Genomic DNA, 19,516 nt, shown 5'->3' on the forward strand with positions numbered 1-19,516 from the left:
TTTCAGCAGCCATTATTTCAGTCAACAGTATCACATGATCTCTCATTTTAATATGCTAACTTGGAGCTCAAGAAACATTCCTTGTTATTATTTGTTTTGTTTTTGTTTTTTGTTTGTTTGTTTTTTCTTACATTTTCTTTTTAATTTTCTTTGAGGATTCTTTGATTAATAGAAATAGGGAAAAATCATTTGAATTCAAGATTGATTTGATTTCAATACTTTTTTGTAACCGTGTGGAAATCTTTAATGTCAAGTTTGATCTTTTTAATGCATCCTTGCTGAATAAAAGTATTAATAAAAATAAAAAATAAATCTTACTGACCACAATTTTTTTGAATGGTGGAGTATTTAAGTAATTAAGAGTTCATAATGTTTGTTTAAAAATATTTTTACTTTGGAATTTAATTAAAAAAAGGATGAATGTTTCTTTATAGTTGACACTATTATAGCCTATATGACCCTTACATACTTAAACCTTACATGCGGAGTACAGATACATTTGTCTTACATTTGCTAAAACTAGTCATGATGGAGCAATCAGCACATATGTGAGCTGCATGGTTCGAAAAACATCAAGCTCAAATTGTCTTTGGGCCATGAGTGGTGGTGGAAATGGAATGTGTTATGTTAAAGGTAATTGTTGCACTGACACAGGGTCTGACAGGGCACATTAAATGTAATTATACAGAGCTGTGCCAGCACAATGAAGCAAGACCAACTGTTCTTTCTGAGGCTTCCATTATAGCCTCCTGTATGAAATACATTTAACTTTGTAATTGATTGATATCCAATGAGGCAGGTGGCAAATACTTCATCAAATTGCTTTGATTCAGTCTGCCTGGAGAGGCTTTGTTATGCTAAGAATTGAATTGGGGAAACTGAAGTTTTCATTTAGAATAACCTAAGAACAAGATACAAAGCTACATAACGAGGGTGAATTATAAAGGGTAACGTTATGAGTACACTATTAATTAAATTGACAAGCAACTTTAAAGTTTAAGGTGCACCAAAAACATGACATTATTATAAGTGAAAATGCAACAACTATGGCCATCAGTTTTGCAAGTTAATTTAGTGTGATACATATTTTTAAAAATACAATTTAAATGCATAGCACAATTAATTACGCCCCCTGGCCAGTACATTCATTTTGTAACAAGGAATTTCCCTACCACTGAACCAATTTAGCTATCCAGGATATAGATGTTTGTTTCCTCACTTGCTCACCAATGGATCCTCTGCAGTGAATATATGCCATTAGAATGAGAGTTCGGTAGCACTTTATTTTACAGTCCTGTTCCTCATGTACATACTATGTATTTATTATAGTAATTATAATAAGTATGTAATAACTAGGTACTAACCCTGAACCTACCCCTAAAATACCTTTTCACTGAATAGGTATTTTAGCTAGGCTCAGCAGTTTGAAGCTACTTGTTTATCACAAGCACACAGCTTTCCACTTTAAAATACATTCATTGATTAACTAGAGTTATGTGGATTACTTGTGGAATATTGTGATGCACTGATTAGCAGTTTGAACTCTTATTTTGACAACACCCATTCACTGCAGAAGACCCGTTGGTGAGCAAGGGATGTACATGCAAAACTTAATTTCTCCAAATCTATTCCTATCAGGAAACAAACTCATCTACACCTTGTATGTAAATAGCCTAGTAGTGTATAGCATCCTTAGCCATCAGCAAATGTAAACAAAAGGCTCCTATTATTTGTTATGGCCAGATGTCACCCCTTAAATTTGAAATCTATCCAGATGAAGCCTTTATGACTCGGACAAAATAAAACCCTTGAGATCTTACTGTTGTGTTTTATTTTGCAGTAAGCTTGTATTTTTGTTGCTGTGTGGTTTACACACACAGCACTGTAGTCAAAATGAATGGCTTTGCCGCATGTAAAGCATGTCTTCAAGTGTACAGTGCTGAAAACGGTGCATATTTGACGATTCATTGCTGCGCAAAGGTCTCCTGCCATGCTATTTTCAGGTTTTGCATACTGAGAAAAATGTGTGAGGGCAGCGAGCTGTGCATGACAAGCAAGTCTTGAGCCATTTTGAATGTGAGAACATAAGGTGTGGACAGCAGAACCTCAAAAGAGAGTGAAAGTGAGAAAGAAAGAAAGGGAAGGAAAGGAAAGGAAAGAAAACGAGAAGCAGGCATTTCTCCTTGCCTCTGGCATCAGGGGTTGGCAAGGACAGAGAGTGACAGAGAGATGGCTGACCACATTCTCTCTGACTCCTGCTCTGTGTGTGTGTGTGTGTGTGTGTCTGACAGGGCCGTTTGAGCAAGGACCAAAGGTGGGGTAGCACACTACTGTCCAGAAACCACTCTCTGGAGGAAGAGTTTGAAAGAGCTAAGGCAGCAGTGGAGGTAAGCCTAAAGTCTCCTTTAAAATATCTGTAAGCATCAAAAACTTGTAGTAAAAACTTGTAGTTAATGGGCAGTGTATTTACACAAAGTCCAAAAAGCCAACTTTATTAACAGGCTTTTTTTTTTTCTCACTAACTCCGCCCATCGTTACTCAGACATTTTTTTTAGCATATTAGTTTAATTCACACTTAAATAGCAACTGCCACTATTTACTGACATTTATACTCATGCAAGCACTATCTAGCACTATTTACATATGATGCAAAAAGCATTTGCCTTTTTATATCAACTTATTAACAGACCCAAATATAATCTACAGACATTTTCCACTTTTAATTTTGGGGAATAAATTGCAGAATTATAAGAAACAGATTTAATTTAGCTAAAACTGTGTGAACTGGAGCTGATCTGGCACTATACTCATATTAGCCAGATACATTATCCAGTTAATTAAAATGGCTTAATTGTATGTCTCTGAACAAAAATTCACATTTTGTAATCATAAACTCACCTTCATGCCTTTCCAAACCTGTATGACTTTCTTTCTTCTGTGGAACATAAAAGTTTTTTTTTTCTTTTTTCTGGTCTTTACAATGGAAGTCAATGGTTACCAAAATGGTTTGATTACCAGCATATTTATCTTCTTTTAAGTTCCACAGAAGAAAGAAACCTTATAGTTTTTTGGAACAATATGATGGTGAGTAAATTATGACCAAATTGTAATTTAGGCGTGAACTATCCCCTTAAACTGAGTTGGAATAAAATATTTTATAACTTAAAAAAAAATCAATTTGAAGAAACAAATTTAGGTGTGCCCTCTGTTTAAGTTCATATTTTAATACGGCCTCACGAGAATTGGATGAGAATTGGACGAGTTGGAAACTGCCTGCTGTCATGAGTACAATGTGATGCTAATTAACCTCCCTCAATAATTGATTGATTATAATGTCATCACCGTTGCTCACGGAATAAGTTGAACCATATAACAACTTTCCATTGCTCAATGAGAGAAGAAAACGGGCCAGTCGTGCAGCATCAGGTGGCAGAGGAGAAGGTATTGTGCTTACAGAAACTAGATATGGGCTAATTCAGCTGGAGACCCTGCTATCCAACATCAGTTCCTCTGCTTCAGTGATCACAACCGCTGATGCATTGGAAGAAATTACTCTAAGGCCTGCCGCTCAGGGGAAAAAAAACATCTCTCATTCAATCAAAAAGCTATTTTTATACAACACCTACATTCACATCAAATTTATAGCCGTTTGCTTGAATAAGAGAGTCTTTGAAAATGCTTCTATTTTTTATTACTATTTATTTTGAAATGTTCCGTCTTAAATGCACAAAATAGTAATCAAAACCTACAAATAAAAATGACGTGTTTCATCACAATGTGACAAGACTACTTAGCACTGTGTTAAGAGTTCTCACTGCTTAATAGTTTATGTTGTTCTGATGAGTGTCTGCTGTTGCACTTGTAAGAAGCCAGCTATTGTATTACATGTGTTACAGACGTAGAGTGCTAAGGGCAAAAACATGGGGGATCTGTAAGAACAGATGAATAATGGAGGAGAAATAGGAAGGGAATATCTAAAAGTAAGAGCAGTCCTTGCAGTATGAAGAACCACTCAATGCAGAATTTGTACTTTGCACAGAATCACTTGTTATGCTGCCTATTTGTAGCCCTCAAGACAGTGCCCATTGCAGCTATAGGAGACAGTATCTAGTTTGAAAGGGGCGGGATTTAGTGTACATTAAGTAGTGATTCTTAAAGCTGCAATGGAATCAAATGGAGGGTTGATCGATAGCACCATCCTTGAGTTTCGCTCATTACAGGAACACTGGCCTGCATGCTGAGAGCTGCCTTTCTGCATCCAGCCCGCTATGAGTAACTGCATATATTTAATATGATTATAAGCTGAATGGAGTCTTATATTATCCAGAAAGCTACTTTCTGGGACAGTGAGGCCAGTTTCCGATCATTTTCATTTGTTGATGTCCTGAATGAAGAAATACCTTGGAGCCTAACATGAATTTGAAATGGGGAATGGACTGGGCTGCTTACTGAGCAGTGAATAAAGATGCAAGATAGATGGAAAATAAATTTCACGCCCCGCAGTCTTAGGGGAGGATGTTAGGGTGCAGGAAACAGAATACAACTGAAATTATGCTGCTCTATTTAGAAACAAGCAGACAGCGAGAGGTGAACGCTGGCTTTTGGCTGTCTCTGTGCTGGTCAGGGCCAAATATTACAGAGAGTAGTGTTTAAATGTAAGGATTTATGCTGTAAATAACTACCATGTGCCATACAAGAAACCTTTTGGGCAATTGAGACTTCTCGTTCAAAACAATAATAGAATTTATTTTACAACACATGAGCAAAAATGATTAAGCATACAAGCTTTAGATTTACACTGGCTATTCAAAAGCCATCTTCTGATCCTTTCCATCTCCTAACAAGTAGGAGATGTTTCAGACGATGCAAAATGACAGGCATCGGTTTTAACAGCAGGACTTCACAGCTTGTCAATTCTTTTTTTATATGTTCGACAAACCAAACTCCCAGACATAAAGTTCCTGCTTTTGGGAGAAAAATGTTACAGCTACTGAAGAAGCAGTACAGTAATGCAGTTACATGAACTTTCTGTCTTGTAAGCAGTATTCATTTGTAAATATGAATTACATGCACATAATTGTTTTATAATAATACACAGTTTTGCTTCTAATGTCTGTTTTAAAATGTTTTTTTGTTTGTTTTTACTAGGGAATAACACAAAAATAATAATTAAGCAATATTTTTCCAATGTAAAGCTTGTCCCAATACTGTTTAGCTGCTAGGTTTTGGTGCACCGTCCAAATAGAAAGTGAGGGCAGAGACTTGTGAACCAAAGGCCATCTATTTTAGCAACAAAGACCAATTAGAAAAGTCTTTCTCACCCCAGTGGAACAGCATGGCCTTGATCATGTGTCTCTTGTTTGAAAATGAGGAAGACTGAGCACTGACCCCCTTCGGAGCCTTGTAACTGTTAAGGCCTCTGCCATGGCCTGCTGCGCTCCTGACAACATTCAGCCTTTATTACGCTTAGAGCTGTATCTCACAATCTCTCAAGGGACGAACGATGCAGTTGAGGTAAAAGAATTTTAAAGGAACGATGCCATTCTTGAATGACAGAAAATGTCAGGGGTGCTCAGGAATGATTTTTCTGAGCCCCTTAGACAGTAACAGCTTCAGGGGATGTCATAACACAACATTTGTTATTTGTCATTGTCATAGATCTTTTTCAGTGTTTCTGACATATTTTTCAGCGAAGCAGGTATTTTAAGAAATAGTCCAGGTGCTTTGCACAAAATAGGTGACCAAATTTGCTAAAAAAAAAAAAATTTAACTTCCCATTTTATTCCAATTCCAATTTTATTTTCTCTATGAAACACAAAACGAGAATTTTTATCTGGTTCCCTCTTTTTCATGCAGTTACTTTGAATTGTGACTGGAGCTTTCAAATTTTTTTTAAGATTGGTGAGGGGACTGGCTTTGAACCAGATGAAAACTTCAAAAGAACAGTTTATGAATCAGACCTCACTATTAATTTTATGAATAACTACTAATGATTTTCAGTGAAGAACAACTTAAATTTTGAGACTTAAAGGCACAATATGGAAGTTTTGGCCACTAGATGGCACATATTCAAAACAAACAAAGAAACAAATGCGCAGTTTGATGATGGGAGTTGGGAATGGGAATTGATCATGGGAGTTGTCGTATTCATCCTCACAGCCGATGCAACTCGGGCCTCGATGGGACTCGGGCAGAAATCATGTTCATGGATAAGCTAATGATTTATTTTTTTATTTATCATACTAGATACATTTGAAAGTTCTATTATAATGCTACTCTGTGCAGTCTTCACAGGTCTATTAAAATGCACAACATATTAAAGTGACTTTGGTGTTTCCATGTTCTCTGTCGAAGTCGAAGCTGTATGACGTCATTGGCAGGCGACCCAATGACACATGGACATGGCCACTAGTTAAAATTGCTAATTTCTCTGGATTTAAACTTTCTTCGAAACATTTGGGATAATTTAAGTGCATAAGTCAGCAAAATATCTAAAACTGTTCTAGTTGTTTTTGGATATTTTAATAAAAATAAAAAAAGTCTTATACTGTTCCCTTAATGTTCCTCAAACAAATCTGTCACGGCCAGAATAAAGGAAACACGTAGAGAGATCCAAGTGTGTGCATGATCTTTATTTGAGGGGAATCTAAACAGTCCAGGCATGGGTCAAAACCAGAATAACAATCCAACATGAAAACAGACAAAAACACACGGCAAGAGCAAGACTACGGATTAACATTAAACAAGGACTCCGTGACACATACTAAGACAGACCGCGTATAAATACACAGGGAGAGATAACACTAATGGGGAATTGACTGAGTGCAATGATTGATAACCTGTGATAGCTGGGTGCAATGATTTAGGCAGAGAACGTGAGAAATGTGGTTCATGAAGTGACAGACACCATGGGGAAGGAGGACATCTAGTGGATACCCAGGGAACACAAACCAGACACTGTGACAATACCCCCCCTCTACGGAGCGGCTCCCAGATGCTCCATGACAAGACTACAAAACCAGGAGGGAGGCGGACAGGTGCAGGCTGCAGGGAGGGAAAGGGCCAGAAAAAAAAAAAAATGGGGAAACCAGAGACCAGAGGAACATGAAAATGGGGAACAGACACCAGAAGTGCAAACCTAAAACAGGGAGAAAAGGGAGGCGGACCAGAGGAGGTTTAGGGGGAGGGACGGAGGGCCAGGCTAACAGGGGCGAAGGACCGGAAGTGAACACAAAAAGCAAAAAACAACAACAACAAAACAGGAGATCAGGTTGGATTGTGGTCCCCCAGGGCGGAGCAGAGGACCACCACCACCATGTGGTTGGAACGGATGCCCCCCAGGGCAGAGCAGAAGACCACCACAACCGTGTGGTCAGAACGGGTGCACCCCAGGCCGGATCAGAAGACCACCATGTCCATGTGGTCGAAATCGGAGTCCCCCAGGGCGGAGCAGAAGACCACCACATCCTTGTGGTTGATGCAGAAAGCCCCCAGGGTGGAGCAGAAGACCACCACATCCTTGTGGTCGAGGCCGAAGCCCCCCAAGGCGGAGCAGAAGACCACCACGTCCATGCGGCCGGACCAACGGGAGGACGAAACTCTGGTAATCCCATGGAGTTTCTACTGGATTCCAGAAGATCAGTTCTGATTTGACTCTGCTCATGAAGATTATTGGTGACTGGCATTTGTTCATGAAGATCACCGGTGACTTGACTTGACTCTGAAAGGTCAACGGTGACTAGCTTTGTCTCTGGAAAGTCCATGGTGACTAGTCCTGACTCTGGAAGGTCAAAGGTGACTAACCCTGACTCTGGAAGGTCCACGAGCACCTGACTCGACTCTGGAGGGTCCACGAGCACCTGACTCGACTCTGGAGGGTCCACGAGCACCTGACTCGACTCTGGAGGGTCCACGAGCACCTGACTCGACTCTGAAGGGTCAACCTGAACCTGACTCGACTCTGGAAAGTCAACGGGCACCTGACTCGACTCTGGAAAGTCAACAGGAATCTGATTTGATTCAGGAGGATCAACTGGAACGTGACTTGACTCTGGATGGTCAACAGGAGCCTGACTCGACTCTGGATAGTCAACTGGAATTTGACTCGACTCTAGAAGGTCAACAGGAACTAGCCCTGACTCTGGAAGGTCAACGGTGACTTACCCTGACTCTAGAAGGTCAACGGTGACTTACCCTGACTCTGGAAGGTCAACGGTGACTTACCCTGACTCTGGAAGGTCAACGGTGACTTACCCTGACTCTGGAAGGTCAACGGTGACTTACCCTGACTCTGGAAGGTCAACGGTGACTTACCCTGACTCTGGAAGGTCAACGGTGACTAACCCTGACTCTGGAGGGTCCATGAACACCTGACTCGACTCTGGAGGGTCCACAGGAACCTCACTCAACTCTGAAAGGTCAGCTGTGGCTGTCATCCTGTGCAGAGGCGTTGGGCAAGCAGCCATCTTGTGCCATGACTCTGGACTGGTGGCCATCTTGGGCCGTGGCTCTGGATTGGTGGCCATTTTGGGCAGTGGCGCTGGACCGGCGGACATCCTGGGCAGTGGCTCTGGGCTTTAGGGCCAAGTCATTATATCCCATGCCCTCGGCCAGGGACCAGAACACCTGTGCCATGGCACCCACCTCATTATCCTCTTGGTGGAGGGCAGTCAACTTCAAATATTTAGCTCTCCGCTCCACCATCCTGTCTGGGGAACGGGAAACATCAAAAGACATACCGCTGGATCTTGCTGTGACGGAGTCCTTCTGTCACGGTCGGAATACAGGAAACATGGAGAGAGATCCAAGTGTGTGCATGATCTTTATTTGAGGGGAATCCAAAGGGTAAACAGTCCAGGCATGGGTCAAAACCAGAATAACAATCCAACATTAAAACAGACAAAAACACACGGCAAGGGCAAGACTCCGGATTAACATTAAACAAGGACTCCATGACACATACTAAGACAGACCGCGTATAAATACACAGGGAGAGATAACACTAATGGGGAATTGACTGAGTGCAATGATTTATAACCTGTGACAGCTGGGTGCAATGATTTAAGCAGAGAACGTGAGAAATGTGGTTCATGAAGTGACAGACACCGTGGGGAAGGAGGACATCTAGTGGATACCTAGGGAACACAAACCAGACACTGTGATATATCAAGCTTAGAAGACTTGGTAAATGTTGTGCAAATTGTATGGGATTTTTTGTGTGGTGTTATTTTAGTATTATTATTGTAGTATTTATTAATATTTTGAAAAAGCTTTTGAATGAACTTTTTCTTTCTTTTTTCTTTTTTTTAGTTTTCATTTGAACAAAATAAAATGTATATTGTAATTTTGTTATAAACTTTTGTAATTTTTAAAAACATTTCTATATAGGTTTCATTTATATAATTTAATTTGTTTTAGTCATTTCATTACCAAAATGTTTTAATTTTAGTTTCAGTTTTAATTTTGAACATTTCTAAATTATTCATGTAATATTTATATTTTTTTTTATTCCAGTTACCAAAAATGATTTTAATAGTTTTAGTTTTCAATAACAACCCAGCTTTTTTGCTTTATTGTCATTTTGAAGTTTGATGACCCCAGTCCTCATTTACATTCTTTATGTTGAAAAAAGTGTAGTCTTCAAAAATAAAAAAAAATTCTGTTCTACAGAGGAAAGTAAGTTGAAACAATATGATACTGAGTGAAAATCTTTTTTAAAAAACGTAATGTTGCTAAATTTAATGTAAAGAGGACCATGTCATTTAGAAACACACAGAACAGTGGTGAAAAATATGCTAGATTCAGGAAAATGTCTTGGATGTGAACAATGTCCTTAACACAAATGTTCTGGCAATTCAAAAGTTCAGTCAAGCAGTGTTTGGATGAGAGATAATGAGTCTTCAACTCTGACCTTTATCTAGTTGGACTCTGTCTGTGCTGAGCTGTTGGGGGGAAAGAGAGTGTGGTTCATCCAATTACCTTAACTGGTCACTTAGAGAAACTGCTGCCCATCATAAAACATGGAGGGCCATTTGTCTCCTTAACAAAAGATGTGTCACTGAACAAAATAACATCTCATCAACTTTCAGTCACACAACATTCTTTGAAAACCCTCATCATAATACAATCTCTGAGGGAATCATGCCATAAAAGCTTTTGAAACACAGATCGAACAGTGCTTTTCAAGGGAATATGATCCATAATGAAGATACTGGAACTTGTGACCTGTATCGATTGGTCCTGCTCCTGCTCCTGCTATGTCTGATTTTATAACACATGATGTGTGAGGATTTGAGTAACAGACTTTTGAGTAAAGGCAAATTAGTATTATTAACATGTCAAAATCATTTTCAACCATTTTGACCTTCTGCATCAAATCAAAGTGTTTCAGTGCACTCAGTTCGCTGACTAATGCTAAACAAGTAATTTTTTGGATTAATCAAACCCTTAAATGAGATTTCCAATATGACTGAGAGCTGAATGATTGCTTGCATGGCTGTGTAAGTCTCCCCTTGCCATCAATATTCATGCACAGTGATTGATTATTCAGATTGCAGAGCACAGAGTTCAGAGGCATGTTGATACAGATTTGAGGCATTCATAAGAGTGGTGCACCTGGGAAACTCTACTAAAGACTAAGATTTACCCAGAGCTTGATGTTGTGGAGGCAGAAAACACATTTTGACCTAAAGTGCTCTTCTGGACACTGTGAAAAAAAAAGAACAAAAACAACAAAACTAGGAAACTAAAACTGTAACAGTATGAAAGTGAATGAGAAAGTTCTGTAAAATAATGAATTTGGTATTTTAGTATCTTTAAAGTTGTTGGAGGTGGTGGAACAGCAGTCATCTGACAGACAGTTTTATCAAAATCTATGCAATTGATCACAATGCTAGTTTCCGTTCATTAGGTTACTCATCTAATATAGATATTTTTTTAAATATATATATATACCTTTAAAAGGTTTATTCAGTAATATAAGAGGTCAACTCTACTGAACTGAATAAAATATGATTAGTTAAATAAAATTAAAAAACTACAAAATTATTTATAAAACCTTATGAAAAATGTATAAAAACATTTTTATATTTTAGGAGAACTGTTTTCATACATTATACATATAGTGCCAACATTGATTTTAATTTTTTTTCTGTCTCATTTCTCAAATCCCTTTCAGTCAGACACAGAGTTCTGGGATAAGATGCAGGCCGAGTGGGAGGAGCTCGCTCGCAGGAACTGGCTAACAGACAGTGAGCAACCACAGATTCCCTTGAATGTGTCTCCTCATGAAAAGGTAAAGGAGAAAAATTCTAACGAATTATTTAAAAATATATATTTAGAATTTTTAATAATAATGATAATAATAATTATGTTGAATGATTATTTAAATGTTGTTATCATTAATTATTATTTATTTTGTGTAATTACTCATTTGTTATTATTATTGTTGCTGCTGTTGTGCAGTACGTAAAACTATGACTTATTTTTTAGATATTTATTTAGTTAGTTAGTTAGTTAGATTTTACAGTGTACAAAATCTTCATGAATGTTCCACTACTTTGTTATGTCCATTATTTCTTCCTCAGGGATACTACTTCCACACAGATAACCCTTTTAAAGACTGGCCAAATGCATTTGAGGAGGGATTACGCAAGTCCAGAGAGGGAGAGCTGCCTAATGCCGTGCTTCTTCTGGAAGCTGCTGTGCTGCAGGACCCTCAGGATTCAGAGGTGAGTGAGTGGGCTTATAAAACAACAGTAAGCCAGGTACTTTCATCAAATCAACATCTGCACCGCTTGAAAACAGAAAAGCTACATGCTCTGCCAATCAGACTACCATCACACCTTTCCTAAATACAGTGATAAGCAGTAGGTATGTTCTTGCCCGCACTGAACATTTTATAGATCATAGCACGATTAGCCAAATTTTCAGTGAGAGCTCTGTATTAGACATTGTACTTGACAGTGAGCAATGACAAACTATTAACACTCGTGTAACTGAGTAGGGTTCCCTTTTTTCTCCAGACGATTTAATGATGTAATAGTTCAGTTATATCCCAGAGAGTATTACCCCTCTTCTCCTGGAATAACCCCACCTCTAAATGATTGTTCCTCCATAAAAGCTACATTTTAACAGATAATATTACAAAGCAAATGGCATTTCGTGGAGATTTTGCTTCTGAAATATCATAGCGTATGTATGCTATACTCACTGTACTGTATTCAGTCACTTAATAAATTATACTTAAACCAATATCTTCAAATATCTGTCTAGCGATATTAGTACATCCAGTGATTCATCATCTTCAAGACATGGCAACACAAATCCATTGAGTCCCTCACTAACATTGTATTCTATGTCTGAGCCACAGGCCTTTGAAAATCAATAATTTCCCCCCACGTTAGCACTGTAGCTCCCGCACTCGCTAGAGTCGAGGTGATAACCCCAATGCTCATTGTTCAATACCTATTTTCTTCTCAGGCTTGGCTGCTGCTGGGAACCACGCAAGCAGAGAATGAGAATGAGCAGGCAGCAATTGTCTCCCTCCAGAGGTAAGGAAGTATCCCTGCATGAATGATGGTTTTAGGGCTGTGCAAAAAATCAAATGCGATTTTCATGCGCATCTTATCAGTAAAGGCACTCTTGTGATTAGTAGTATATCTCCAGCACGTGCGTTCAGATCAGGATTGCCAGGTTTTCAAAACAAAGTCTGTCAAGTCTGTGGTTGTTTTTCATGTCCGCGGGTTGAAGCGCCCCCAATACCAATAACGTGATGTTTAGCCCCTAAAATGCGAATTTTACCAAGGCAACCCTGCCAAAAACGTGTATTTTAACCCCAGGACGCAATTTTTATCGGGGAACCTCCTGGAAACGCGATTGGGCTAGTTTTGGACGAGTTTTGAGAAGCAAGTGGGCAGGATTTGTTTTGAAAACCTGGCAACCCTGATCTGAACGCACGTGCTGGAGATGTAATACTAATCACAGGAGTGCCTTTACTGACGAGATGCGCATGAAAATCGCATTCGATTTTTTTGCACCGCCATAGATGTTTTACACGGAACTGATTGGCTCATGAAGTTTGAGTCATCACACTAAAGTGAAGTTAGAATGCATTGCTTTGTACTAGTACTGCATGTATTGTTGCTGGTTGTACCGTTATAAACCTAAAACACTCACCATAAATGTCAAGTCAAGTTAAAGGAGCAAATAACCCAAAAATGAAAATTTTATTAAAATCTACTCCATGATGTAGAACAGAACAGAGATCAGAACAGAGGTGGAGAAATTCAGTATTACATTACTTGCTCACCAATGGATCCTCTTAAGTGAATGGGTGCCGTCAGAATGAGAGTCCAAACAACCATCACAATAATTCGCAAGTGATCCACACAATTCCAGTCCATCAATTAATGTCTTATGAAGTGAAAATAGGTTTGTTTGTAATAAACAAATGCATCATTAAGGCGTTTTACCTTAAAAATTGTTACTCCTGGCCAAAACGCAAATCCATAATAATAGCGCTTCCTCCAGTGAAATCCACACCCTGTTAGTGGTCCTCTCACATCAAAATCCACTAACATATTTGTTTAGAACTATTTTGGACAGTTTGGGCTTATAAACAATGCTTTATCTGTGCATATTTTTCTCCTGATTCAGATGAGATGACATTTTCACTGGTGAAAGCAATAGTATGGATAGAGGACTCACATTTTACCCAGAAGCAATGTGTTAATGATAGATTTGTTTATAACTTATCCAAATATTCCTTGAATCCTCATTCAGACCTAAAGAAGGCCTTGAATCGGAGATCTCCCTGTGGTTATCTGTGACAACAAATGAGACAAAGCTCTCTGCTGTGCCCTCTCCTGCTCGAGATAAATAGCTACTGTAATAACCCGGTGATCCAATTATAACTGCATTTCATAAGCACAGAGGACTTTGGGAGATTACATTCATTTTGGATAGAACAGCCAGCCATAATCTCATACAATGTTCCTCTGAGCGACCAGGGTGAAAACTCCAATCTATGTGTGTTAATCACCAGTGACATTCAAAGCTGACACTCATGTATCCACATCACTTTTGAATAGAGTGCTTTTATAATGTCTGTCTCTCTGATATTATTTAACATCATTTAAGATGTCATTTTAAAATGGTGTATCATCTGTGGTTGGACCACACAGTTGCTGTGCAAGATTAAAACTAGTAGAGCAGAAATCGAGTAGAACTACATTAATACCGTTCAACACATACTTAAGTTAGGATGCAAAACTTGCAAAAAATGCATACTGGAATTTGCCTTTTGAAGTAGTTTTTTTAATACATAGTGTAAAAATATGAATTGGGACACAGCCGGTATCTTATTTAGGCAGGGGGTTGGGAGGGGGTGAGTATACTTTTACCTTAATCTGATTAGACCAGATCAGATTAGAACTGACATTTCTGAAGGATGAAGCCGATAAATCATCAGCAGTGCACACTGCTTTTGTTTCAATGGACAGCAAGAGAAAATCTTTTTACTGACTGTCATAAAGACAACCCAGTAAAAGGCTTTTAATTGGCATTGTTATGTTTCCATTTTTATTCTTTTGATGTGCAAGTGTAGCCAGGGCCGTGCACAGACCTTTTGAGGGGCATGTGCTGAAACTGAAAAAGGGCACCCCCCCCCCTCCCCCTTTATATATCAAGATTATTTAGTAAGCCTGCATAAAAGGAAGAAATGGTCACATCTTCATGACAAATTCAGTAACACAAAATAATAGTCTCAAAAGCTTTAGATTTATTCACGATTAATAACGACCATAATAATAATATTAGATAATTAGATAATATAGATAAACAGGGTTTTAAGGGCTTCTTTAAACCTAATACAACAGCAACCTTCTGTGAGCCTTGTATCTGGCAAAAATTTGATACTGTGGTGGACCAGGGATGTTGGTCTCTTGAAGGTCTCTTATTCACTAAACTTTCCCTAAAATAAGCCAGCAATGAAAAAATAAATAAAAATAGTGAAAAGTACAGTTGCAGTGAAAAGCATTTCTGAAGGATCATGTGACACTGAAGAGTACTGAACTGGAGTAATGATGCTGAAAATTCAGCTTTGATCACAAAAATAAATTACATTTTAAAATATTCAAATAGAAAACAGTTATTTAAAATTGTAAAAATATTACACAATATTACTGATTTTGCTGTATTTTGGATCAAATAAATGAAGCCTTGGAATGAATCATGAATTACATTCTGCATGATAAAATATAAAGATTTCAGTGATCTTCTGTAATTTTTTTTTTTTTTTTTTGTTACTACTAAATTACTGTAGTAAAACAATGTTTTACAACATTTTATACATGTGAGGACGAGCGGAGAGTATACCATAACATGATTAGCCTAAATGTTAATAAATTAAGTGTATCAGCAATCATAAATCAAAAAAGAAATTTATTATCAGGTGACGAGGATCACTCGTCGCTTTGTGTAAGTTCCAGTACGAAACAGCGCGGGGGGCGCACCTGTTATGATTTTCCGATGGTAAAAACTAATTATATGTTGTTGTATTACTTATCAATTTATCGTTTTTGACCAGCGAATGTGTGCAAATGTTATTGTTTTTCTGTCCGTCATTAAAACGGCGACGGCGCCTGACGCTGCCGGGATCACATTACATTTTCTTCTAGGTTACAAATTAGTTTTTGTAGCTATATAGACGGAGCGCTCAGTTTTTCCTGTGGTAAAATGCATTTGGCCAAAATAGCATTTTATTAAAGATGAAATGCAACTGTATGCACAGGCTATTTAAGTGTTGGCTATGACTAGATGGCAAATGCTAGCCCTGTCTCTCAGGCGACGTCCCACATGTCTCAGTCAGTGAGTCAGTCAGACATCAAATAAATAAAATATGAGCCTTTATAGACATAGTGTTTAGTAGTAATTATTCAAACAACAAGATATTTATTTACCCTTCGCAAAACTTTGTTCAGCTCAGCTGGTGTCTACTGTGCGGCTGCTGTGGAACTTCAGTTGTTTCAATGAATATAGAGGGGGCGGAGTTATCAGCTTACTGACAGCTTGAGGATCGAATAAGATTTACACAAGCTCGTTTTAAGAACTTTCATTTGCTAAATATTTGTAAAACAGACAGACAGACGTAAAGGGTGACCAATAGCATTGATAAAAAAAAAAAAAAAAAAAAAAAACACCACCAAAAAAAGGGCACTTCGGAGTGTAAGGGCAAAAAGGGCATGTGCTCTGCACAGGTTGAGCCCTACCTGTGCACGTGCCTGAGTGTAGCCAATGTACAGTAATAAACAATATCCAGATCTCACCCTTGCATGTTTTTTCTTAAGCTTGTTAAACAGGGAACACAGCTTCCATCAGAAACTGGGCAAATGGTTTATCTTAGTTTTCTGCCATATATTTACATGGTCTCCGTGCAGACACATGAGATGACACAAGTATTCAACCATGAATTAAAACCAGCACTAATCAGGAACCATCTGCCTCTCATTATGATGGCAGACAGCTAATTAGTGTCCATCAAAAGCAGAGGTTCTTTAGATGCTTCCCTGTTGTATGTGTGTGCAGGTGTCTGGAGCTCCACCCCAACAACCTCCAGGCCCTCATGGCCCTGGCAGTGAGCCTGACCAACACGGGCATGAGGCAGGAAGCGGCCGAGGCACTGCTGAGCTGGTTAAGGCACAACCCCAAATACAAGCATCTTCTGAAGAGCCGCACACACCTGCAGAGCTCACCTGGTTCACGGAGACCCTCCTCCACAACAGGCTGGTACGATTACAAATGAATGCAGTGCCATGTGTAGATTATACAGCTGTCTCAAAATGTGATATTTAAGTACAAAAAATAAAAATAAAAATGAATGTCATTACTATAGAAAAAAAAAATATTTACAGACAAATGGTTTGAACATAAACCATGCTAAGCTTTCAGAACTGACTTTACGTTTTGGTAATTTTTACAGTTACTTTTAACCAATAGGTCATTTTTTGTGGATGTAAGAGGTTTCCTTCACATTCAAACAGGTTCTCTAACAGAGTGACCACAGGCGTGATTCATGCTTTTGTCTTAATACTAAAAATGTTTTATTAATATTGAATGTTTGCTGTATCATTTGAAACAAACAGAGACAATTTTATATAATTTATTTTAATAATCATTTAAATAATAAAGTAAATATTTATACTGTATATACACTGAACAAAATTATAAATGCAACCCTTTTGTTTTTGCCCCCATTTTTCATGAGCTGAACTCAAAGGTCTAAGACTTTTTCTACGTACACAAAGGGCATATTTCTCTCAAATATCGTTCACAAATCTGTCTAAATCTGTGTTAGTGAGCACTTCTCCTTTGGCGAGATAATCCATCCACCTCACAGGTGTGGCATATCAAGATGCTGATCAGACAGCATGATTATTGCACAGGTGCCACAATAAAAGGTTACATCTTTGAGTTAAGCTCTTGAAAAATGGGGGCAAAACAAAAGTGTTGCATTTATAATTTTGTTCAATGCATATTAATTGTTTTAATGTATGTATAAGTTTTATGTGTTTACAATAAGTCTCTTATGCTCACCAAGGTTGCATTTATTTGATGAAAAATACATTAATATTGTGAAATATTATTACAATTTAAAATAACAACATTTAAAAATAAGGCTTAAAAATAACACTGAATAAATAAGTTAAAATAACTATTTTTAATATAATTTGGCAAAGTTTAATTTAATATGCTGATTTGATGCTAATTATTATCAATTACGTATAGTGCTCAATTATTATTATTGTTTTTATTTATAATTTTTTTTGCCAACACCCATTAACCCTTCCCCCAATTCCCATTTTAATTCAAAAAATTAAAAAGGTAACATTTTATTTCTAAAACATCAAACATATAAAAAAAAAGTCTACATCAAACTTCTTTTTTTTTTTATGTCCTGCAAACCTTTATTCTTGTACACAAAGACTTTTTACTTTTACTGTTGCCTCAAGAGGATGGTGGTCATGTATTTTAAAGATTTTGTCAACTTAATTGTTTTGTGACTAAATGTACTGAACCCTTGTTAACACCCATTCCTACTTTCCCCATCATGTTTGCACTCAGTCTCCAAACCCTGCTAAATGGAATATTTTTGGTACCAAAAGAATAAATGTCTAGAGATCCCCTCTCTCTTTTTCTTAGCTATTAAATGACACATTTTGATGATGTTGCTGGTAGGGACATCCCTGAAGGGCTACATACATGTATCCTCTCTATCTTTATCTCCAGCCCCCTGCTGCCTGAGGTGAAGGAGCTGTACCTGGAAGCTGCCCAGCACAACTCGGACACTATCGACCCAGACCTACAGACAGGGTTGGGAGTGTTGTATAACCTCAGCTCAGAGTTCAACAAAGCTGTGGAAGCCTTCAACGCTGCACTGTCAGTGCGGCCGGAGGTAAATCCTTCCTCAGTGTACTCGACTGACAAACTGGGGCTAAATCATACAGAAACGCTCCATAAAAAGTAGATGGCAATGGAAAGAGAGAGAAAAAGTCACTGGGACTTAATAAAAACTGTCTACAAAATCTTTGAAACAGTTCATTTGAAATTTGAGGGGAGCTTTACAATTCAAGAGTGCTGACTCCAGAACCCTGTGGGTCACCTTGTCGACAATTGATGCTTGCTAAGCCAAGTTCTGTCCCCCTGTGTAGACTGCATTTACACTCAATCGAAAATCCTCCCCATCTGCTTGACTTGGTAATGTCTGCTTGCATGCTGGGGGGCTCAGAGCGTGAATACGATGAAAGATAATGGCAATGTAGAAGTGAAACTCTGATACCAGGCTCCTTGTGACATTAGGAACTAGGCGACTTCTTTGTACCTCTGCTTTATTCAGTGTCACTGTACTTAAAGATCATATTTTATCCCTAAAAGAAAGAGAGCAGATCACATCTTAATGGTTTTAAAAAATCTTTCAAGCGTAGAGCAATAATTGTTTTGATCCATGACACTGTGCCGTTGGTGTGTAAAGGACTACCTGCTGTGGAATCGGCTGGGGGCGACGCTGGCTAATGGAGATCGCAGCGAGGAGGCTGTGGAGGCCTATACCAGAGCCCTGGAGCTGCAGCCCGGCTTCATCCGCTCGCGTTACAACCTCGGCATCAGCTGCATTAACATGGGCGCTCACAGGTTTGTGACAGAGAGTCGGCCTTGCCCTGAAAAATATGTAAAATATATCCCCCGACTTCTTGTTTGGATTCTTTGATCTTGAGGGTCTATCATAAGAAATGCAACATAATAAGGAAACATTTATTCCTTGATTTATGGGTGTTCCTTCAACTACTGCCATTTTGTGACCCCAGGGGTTGGCTTTTTTGTTTGTTATGAGGGTCACGCTAAATGGCTTCAAAAGTATTTGTGCTGCTTCTCAAGTGTGTTTGTATGTAGATTATTTTACTCTTGGCCCACACTCAGAATTTGAATCTTTAAAATAAAACTCCATCATTAAAAATACTATTCA

The 19,516-nt window shown here is 38.4% G+C and overlaps 1 protein-coding gene across 4 annotated transcripts in view; it reads left to right on the forward strand.

Moving 5' to 3' along the window:
* The window catches only part of LOC113050589 (PEX5-related protein-like), a 35,554-nt gene that overhangs the window by 13,218 nt on the left and 2,820 nt on the right, over positions 1 to 19,516 (forward strand). For all 4 annotated transcript variants that reach the window (XM_026213720.1, XM_026213718.1, XM_026213717.1 and 1 more), the window contains 7 exons: positions 2,292 to 2,387; positions 11,177 to 11,293; positions 11,586 to 11,729; positions 12,481 to 12,551; positions 16,585 to 16,785; positions 18,286 to 18,451; positions 19,028 to 19,185. In XM_026213720.1, the coding sequence (XP_026069505.1) occupies positions 2,292 to 2,387; positions 11,177 to 11,293; positions 11,586 to 11,729; positions 12,481 to 12,551; positions 16,585 to 16,785; positions 18,286 to 18,451; positions 19,028 to 19,185 (953 nt within the window). The remainder of the gene's footprint in view (positions 1 to 2,291; positions 2,388 to 11,176; positions 11,294 to 11,585; positions 11,730 to 12,480; positions 12,552 to 16,584; positions 16,786 to 18,285; positions 18,452 to 19,027; positions 19,186 to 19,516) is intronic.

This window comes from Carassius auratus, chromosome 31 (genome assembly GCF_003368295.1).
Source record: "Carassius auratus strain Wakin chromosome 31, ASM336829v1, whole genome shotgun sequence".
In the NCBI taxonomy this organism is placed as follows: domain Eukaryota; kingdom Metazoa; phylum Chordata; class Actinopteri; order Cypriniformes; family Cyprinidae; genus Carassius; species Carassius auratus.